At 34.7% G+C, this 8,323-nt stretch overlaps 1 protein-coding gene across 1 annotated transcript; it reads right to left on the reverse strand.

Annotated features, from left to right (window-relative positions):
• Positions 1 to 224: 224 nt before the first annotated feature.
• LOC141433319 (endocuticle structural glycoprotein SgAbd-2-like) lies at positions 225 to 6,726 on the reverse strand. The gene is made up of 4 exons (XM_074095303.1): positions 6,617 to 6,726; positions 5,109 to 5,242; positions 1,735 to 1,889; positions 225 to 516 (listed from the first exon to the last, which is right to left on the reverse strand). Exons 1-4 carry the CDS (start codon positions 6,623 to 6,625, stop codon positions 383 to 385), a joined length of 432 nt encoding a protein of 143 aa, XP_073951404.1. The 5' UTR covers positions 6,626 to 6,726; the 3' UTR covers positions 225 to 382.
• Positions 6,727 to 8,323: the final 1,597 nt, after the last annotated feature.

Raw genomic sequence — 8,323 nt, forward strand, 5'->3', positions numbered from 1 at the left:
AAGTAGATAAATCAGGCTGTTTTTAAATACACTAACCAGGCAATAATCGTTTTAAAACTTCATAATTTTTTTTGGAACTAGGTAATCCTTTTCCATAAAAGTATTCGCAGAGTTTATGAAGTCGTTTAATAGTAGGTATTTAGGAAATGAAAGGACTTATTTCCAATAGGTATTAGATAAATGGGTTGCTAATCTATAAATGTGCTGAAAAACAAATAAATATATTGTTTATCACAATACAATATAGTTTATTACAGAAATTTCTACTCGTATAAAAAAAATCACAGTTACAATACTTATCCTAATATTAAATCTTTATTGAGTATGAGCTAGGTACACGAATAAGTTTTTCTATGAGTATCGGCGCGCGGTGGTCGGTTGTTTAGCCTCTGAAGGGTTGTTGTTGGAACGTCTGCTGTTGCTGTTGTGGTTGCGAAGCGATATACTGCAGGGCGCGCGCGATGGCCTCTGGGATCGGGGGAGGAGTGGGCAGATGGTTGCCCACAGGACGGAAACCTGAACAAAAGCATACATTATTATAATGATCATTATCATAATCAAGACGTATAAGTAAATTTAAGACTTTAGGTACATTCGAGCTCTTAAACGTCTGAGCAAAAATTTGATCACAAATATGTGAACATGACTCTATTGTTAACGGATTAGAAGCGTGTTCAGATATTTTTGAACAAATGTTTGCTCAGAAGTTTACAAACTCGACTGTACACAAAAATTAGACACTAGACTAAGTAGACATGGATATTCAGTCCTAAAATAGATTCAAGCGATCATTAGGCAGCCACAATAAAAAAAGCACGTAAGGACAGTTTCATACTACGTGACTAGTCCTAATAGAGCAATAACAAATTTATGTTGGTGTGAAATAAATGTCAAGTCAAAACAATAAACTGCGCAACAAAATAATGGCAAAATCTTTAAAATCTGTTTCTGAGGGTTTTCTGAGATGTTCCAATCTACGCTCGGCTGTTCTTGACATATGAGTAAATGTTTTTGGTGATGCCTTTGTCAGTAAAATAAAAGATAATTGTATTGCACAAATGATTACGTAAACGCACCATGTAGGTATGTTAGTACTTACGTTAACTGTTGATTGGTCTTAACAGGCCGTTAATTTGTGGTTATCAGTTATATACCATAGTTGAATGAAAACGGAGAGCTAACTACGCTGTCAATTACGGGGTAGGATGGCACAATGGTGAAACTAAATTTGACAATAAAATTAAAGTCATTGACAATTTCTAACAATGAAAATTTGTAAGTAAGAATTTTACGTCTCAGTTTGAAATATTTCTTGCATCTGTACTTCTTGTCCTAAATTGAAATGCTATGATCATATCATCAGCATCATACCAGGTAAGCGATGAAATGATGTAACATGACGTCAGTTATGTCAAAGTTAATGTCAAAATATTATGAACGTCGACAATTTAGCACCGGTTCGGGAAAAACCTCCATCGAAAAGAATGAGATAAGAAACTAACAAGGTACTTAGTTTCAAAACTGATCTAAAGAGTTATTTAAATGACATCGAAATTATTAAGCTTCGATTAATCAAGTACGCTAAGTACCTATTTTAAAGCCGAGGAACGCTAATAAAGATCGAAATTATATTTAATCACCCCCATCCATGATTACGTATAATCATTAATTTTATAATACACCTTATTTAGATATTAATATCTTCTTGATATTAAGTGTAACGTGTTTCTTTACCATTTTCATCAGCGACGTAGGTAAGGCTGATGGGTACACCTTCGGGCGAGGTGTAGCTGAACGATCCTTGCGCTACTTGGGCTTCGGCGTCTTTCACTCCAGCATTCTTCAGGTAGCCCTCCTCTTGAGCTTGTATGCCGTTGCCGGTCTCATAGCTATGAAAAAACGATAGTTAGTTTGGTTAAAAGATGTAAATTTTTTAAAGTGGTTTAATTACGAATGTCTTATTTATCCATCAAAAATATATTTTTCAGTTTGTCTAAATATTCATATTTATCCACAAAAGTAATACAATGCTAATCGATCTTTTTGTCCGATGAAACAGTACCTACGCAAATAGTGGTGATATGTTTCATAAATCTTCGAACTGTAATTGAACTATAGTCTGCTATTACAAACAAGAGAATCTACCGCTTAGGGCTCTGCTACAAGCCCGCAAAGAGCAAATATAACGAGACCGTGCAAAGATTTCGGGTCACGATATCGCAATATCAATTTATAATTCTTTTATATCACTTGATTTAGGACCGAAGTTACTGCATGCATAAATAAGTGTTTGCTATCGAATCTAAATGTGACGTTACATAATTATGGTACATGTGATGATAATGATGGCGTGAAACCTGAATGCCAATTCTAAAAAGTTAGAATGTTCCAAATTCTGCCTGTTACCAGGGTTACCTACTGTGCATGTAGAAATAAAAAATTATAACTTCCTTTTCAAACCATCCAAATTGTCAAACGTTTGTATAGGTGTGAAAATTGAAACAAGTACGAATAGTGTGTAAGTAAATTACAATTACATAGGCCACCCCGAGTCTAAAAAATACTATTGTGAAGATAGAGCGCATAAGAGATGTGAGCGAGTGGTTAAAAATTAGGCAACCTAGTGGAGACCCAATTGCACAACAAATTACAAGCAAGTAGTTTTTTTTAAGTAGCCTGTATCTCCTCCTCAACAACTCCCGTTCTGACGCAATGTCAGAATTGAATTCAGATTTCAATTTTCAGAAGTGATTTTTAATACAAAATCGCTAATACTATTAGCTTGTAATTTGTTATGCAATGAGGGCTATCGCGTATAAATTCGCCACTAGAGGCGCTAGTGTAGCGTGAGGTCTCCGAAATGTCAAATTTTATAGTTTTTGGGTGGGCTACGCGGGTTTATTTATAATTAGAATAATTTTGTGAATATTTTGCAATATCTGAAATTAATTATGGCAAATATGCGTTCCGGGGCAATGAATGTCTGTGTTTTGAGACAGTTTTGTCATTCGGAAACCTTTGTCCTCCCTTTTTTTCGAACAAAACGGGGACTATGCAAGACTGTGGCATGCTCGATATTTTTATGGTACGATTTTAAGGTGTATTAAATATGATTTCAATCTAAACTTTGTTTTCACGCCCGCTGCCATACTTAAAAACCTCACGCAACAGTGCGCCATCTAGTGAGACAAAAAACGATGGCCCTCATTGTGCCCAGGTTTTACGAAGCCATGCCGCTGTTCTGTACCTCATCTCAACTTGACAAAGTGTTCGATGTCGTCAGTTGAGAACCAGTAGTAAACCTACATGACCGCGTTCGGGAAAAACGTGTAGTAGTTGCCCTTTGCCTTCCACACCGCGGTGCTGGAGTCCGTAGTTCATGATTGGCATGGCAATAGAGAGCGCTGATGCCTACGTTACCTACTTAGTCGCCTTTAACGACACCCACGGCTAGAGTTGGATCCGTCCTGAGGCTTTATTGCATAACGTATCTGGCGCTCGCGATCGCAATCAAATGACAGTTTTCGCATACAAAAACTGTCATTTGATTGCGATCGCGAGCGTCAGAAACGTTAGGCAATACCTTTGGTCTAAACCCAGGCACGGTTTGAACTGGTAAGTACATCGGTACGTGTAATCTTCCGAATGAATTGTGACCCAGTCTACCCACTACGATTTTTTTGTCTTGAAATTGTTTTTTTTGTAAATCTATGATGCATTATTTTATTTACATTGCGATTTTTATTTATAAAGCGATCTTATAATATGAGTATTTTGTAGATCTAATGATAAAGCTTCAGCAAAAAACTATTAACAAGTTTGGTATTCCAATAATTAATATCAACCTTGTTACTGACTATGTGTTACCTAAATTGTTACTTATAAATACCGGTAAACGCTGAAACTTGTAGGTGCTAATGTAGTAAAAATCGAACCAAAAATAAAATTATTTTCGGACATGCATCCACAATCATGCATCAGATTTGTCGAGCCGCATATTTGCGTAACTTAATTATGTATATGAATCTAGTTGTCAACAAGTTATTTTGCTATAGGTTAACACGGTTTTGTAACATAGTGGGTGAATCACAAATATATTTTGCACCTGTGTCGATTTCTTGCGTAAAGTGGGCTGGGCTACGTTCGGTGCAAGATGACTCCTACAAATTTCACATTTAATGTTCTTGACACCTACGGAATTCCCATTTGTGATCGCTCCGTCTTTTCACTTTTGCAAGCTTGACATATTTAGGGCAAAAACGATAAAGTACGCCTTTGTTTTCACTTAATAATTCTGAAATGACTAAATGATACATGTCCATAGCTAATAGCGACATGTAAAATTTGCTTGTTATGGAATGACCAGTTATTATGATTTCAAATGTTTTGTTTTATAATATTTTTTCTATAGTAACTGTTGCTCATCTGCAAAGAATTTGCTTATCGCGTACCCAAGGGAACTACATTTTTTTTGGGATATAGTAATAAAGGTATTATTACATTAGTAAGGATGATAGCGATAATTTTGTTTTAAGTAATGGGCATGTATAGTAAGGTCGCTTCCCTAACTTATATATCTACTTTTTCATACTAGTTGAAATACTAGGGCACCGACTACAATATGATGTAAATGAACTCTAAGGCTACATATTTAGTGATAAGTAACTTAGTAAATATCGGTCATTTCACAAAAGATTTACGAAATTAAAATGATTAAGTATGTACTTTAACGTTGTGTTTTACCAAATTTACAGTTAACTAAGGTCAAATTGTGGTTTCTTAGAATCTAATGTAATTTTGTAGCATGCATTATTTTTTACTGTCTGTGTGTAAATCAGTCATGGTTAAGCATGTAAATCTATACCATTCAAAACGAAAATTCCATCTCCACTTGAATATAAAACAAAATACTCATAGCAACGCTTACTCAAAATTGTTGTGATTGTGTTGTGATCTACATGCTACCAAGATCCGTAATACTACGAAACCGTTATTCAGAGAATACCCTGTGCACATATTCTAGGTCTACTAAATAATGGTTGGCAGTAGACGGTGCACAGCACAGCGTCTAGCACAGCATGCTTTCACACCCGTAATTTTGTTCTTACCTGTACTGGTAACTTCCGTCAAAGCTAACATCCGCTGTCTGCCTGACGATGGGTATCTCTTGTCCCTGCAGCTGATACTGCAAGGATTGGGGAGCGGCGTATGCAACCGCGAACAGAGCAGAAAAGGCGACGAACTGAAAAACAGAACTTTAATTTATACGGCGTTGATTCAACGTTTTGATTTTGAACAGCATTATTGACCTTAAACTTTAATGTTAAGGTAAAACCCGCCGACTGGCTGGTGGGTCGGAAGGAGAACATATAGCCTGGTATAGACACTAACGTGTCTCTGAATAATAGAGCTAGTGCTCCCGGATTCGAATCCTTGCAGGGGAGCTTATATGATATTTGGTTCAGACTGATGAATTATCTATGTAATTTTTATGTAGGTATTACTTTTATTTTATACACAATGTTTGTCCGTTGCTTAGTACAAACATTGCTTAGTTTGCGACTAGAGTAATCGATGTAATTTGATCCATAATATTATGAAGTAAGTTTAAAATAAAATCTCGTGAATATTCTTCGAAACTGTTTGTAACGTTTGGCTTACCAATACCTTAATCATTATCTAAGAATGTAGGCAAGAGCGTAAGTCGGGTATAGTTAATATTTCAATGTTCTATTTTTTTTTTTTTTTGTTCAAAAATATGTCAGAATACGTGAATTGCGCATTAATAAGAAACTGCATTTCCTTTCCCTTATGCTGGATTCAGTACTTCTTTTCCTTTTTGTATCTTTTTGCAATAAGAAGAGAAAAAATCTAATGTTGACAATAAGGTATCAATAGCAAGAAAGTTATGTGATTATGCTGCCACCCTTATATGTAAAATGGAAGCGGATGAAAGTAAAGTGTAATTTTATGAAGAAAGATCTAATTTTTACAAATTATGAATGACAAGACCAAACTTTTGCGTGCCTTAGGTGAACTTTATACCAACGTATATAATAATATGCATAATTAATTGAATTCATTGCAATATCTCAAAGATTTTAAGGTGGTTTAAAAGTTGAATTGTGCAAAAAACATGTCGTTATAAGCTTTTTTACAAAATATAGTTTTTGTGCCTTTGTTGGTAAATATCGATACCGTGAGAATAAGGCAATAAGATTGAATAGTATTTGGGCACAATGTTACACAGGACAGTGGTATCGTAGTTACCATCAACCATTGTTCATTAACCGACTCGCCACGGGCTGAGTCGAAACGTCGAAAACAAGGTGAAGTAGGTATGTAAGTTTTATTACTATTCTGAGCGCCATTGTTCTTAATTCATAAAAAAAACATTTAAAAATATTTTTGATTTATTTTAAAAATGAACCAAAATATTTGGAGTTATTTCGTTACGAAGTTAAATAACTCAATACACATTTTAAATAACAATAATAAAATATTGAGACGTTTTGATCAATCATCGTTAATATTTAGCAAATATTGTGTGAGAAAATAAAACAGTTCTAAATTGTTCAGTTACAATGCAATTATTTGTAGCTCTATTATGACTCACCGATTTCATTTTTCTGTTTATAGAAATGTGAGAGGTTATTTTTGGTGGTCCTCGGAGGATGTGTGAGGCGGGAATGATTTTTCATATCGACAGCGTCAGCTTTTATACAAGCGTGGAGCTCGTGAAATTAGATTATAGCGGGTGCGGGCGCACTTCAAAGCCGTCGGCGCCCGATGCGCTCTTCACACCAGGTAATCTCTTGTTTACTGGCTAATGCATGTGATGTGATGGGAGTGGCCCATATTATTTACTGTTTTTCTTTTAAATTTATTTTGAGATTAATGACATCACACTAAGAATTGTACTGACTCAGTTAAAAAGTTATAAATGTATAATAATAATAGTCAAAAAATCTAGTTTAATTTTAAATCTATTTGTAAATTTATATTTAAAATGGATGTAACCTAATTAATCAATATAAAAGTATTATATTATTTAAATTTGAACATAAAATTAATAAGAACCAGATGGCCTAGTGGTTCGAGAACCTGACTACGAAGCTTGAGGTCCTGGGCTCGATTCCCGTGTCGGGGCAGATATTTGTATGAAAAATACGAATGTTTGTTCTCGGGTCTTGGGTGTTTACTATGCATTTAAGTATGTATCTATCTATATAATTATATTTATCCGTTGCTTAGTACCCATAACACATGCTTTGCTAAGCTTACTTTGGGACTAGGTCAATTGGTGTGAATTGTCCCGTGATATTTATTTGTTTTATTAATTATTTATTTATGTTATGTGTTAATGTTGTGTTGTGTTGTGTTAATTCTGAAATTTATTGTTGAATCAACGTCTACAAGTAGCATTGAATGTAGAAGTGACGGTCCGACAGACCTATGTACGGTAGAAAATTATGTCACAGGTCTACAATTTTATGATATTTTATTTAGTAGAGCTATGAAACTGCCAGGTCACATTTTGAAACCAAAGTGTAGAGTTAGTAAAGCCAGGGTTAAGGGGCTTAGCTTTTCCTTGGATCTGATAACTTTTTACAGCGAAAGCGTTATGAGCTTGTGAGTCTTGGCCGCCATTTTTACATGAAATATTTTTGGTGGATCTATCCATTTGTCTTTGTAATTAATTAGTCGTAGCTTAAATTTAATAAAGTTTATAAAACAATTATTGCACGGTAGCTTCGATACCTAAAATACATGCAAATACATGTGGGAGAGCACCATAAGCCAGTACAAAAAATTCAATGGTACTCCTAGCAATGGCTTTAATTTAACCAAAGTTATTTAAAAGATGCCTACTAAAAGTACAATAATTGATGAAGTGAAGTAATGCAATGGTATGTGTGAAGCTCTAAAGATTGATTGTGCAAATGTTTTAATCGTTTTACCTATTATCTTCAAATACTTACTCAAATTAACTGCATCTAATGACATTTTTGTAGCAAAAGTAGAGTTTATCGGTTTGCTAATCTAAGTAAGATTTTGAAAGGCCGTCTATCTATGTATTTACGAGACGAACGCTAACATACTGCGGAAGCGGATAACACGTCTTATAATTTCAGAGGTCAAACAAAATCTTAAGTTTTTCATAAACTTTCACACTTTAATACAGATAACACTTTTGACTGTTACAAAATCTTTGTAGTAAAACCCTCTGATAAAACGATGTTCCATTAGAGGTGAAGTCATTCACGATGACACGAGCCGTGGTTCTTATTACAATGACATTAATGTCAAATATTGACAAAAT

Source organism: Choristoneura fumiferana, chromosome 12 (genome assembly GCF_025370935.1).
Source record: "Choristoneura fumiferana chromosome 12, NRCan_CFum_1, whole genome shotgun sequence".
Taxonomy (NCBI): Eukaryota; Metazoa; Arthropoda; class Insecta; order Lepidoptera; family Tortricidae; genus Choristoneura; species Choristoneura fumiferana.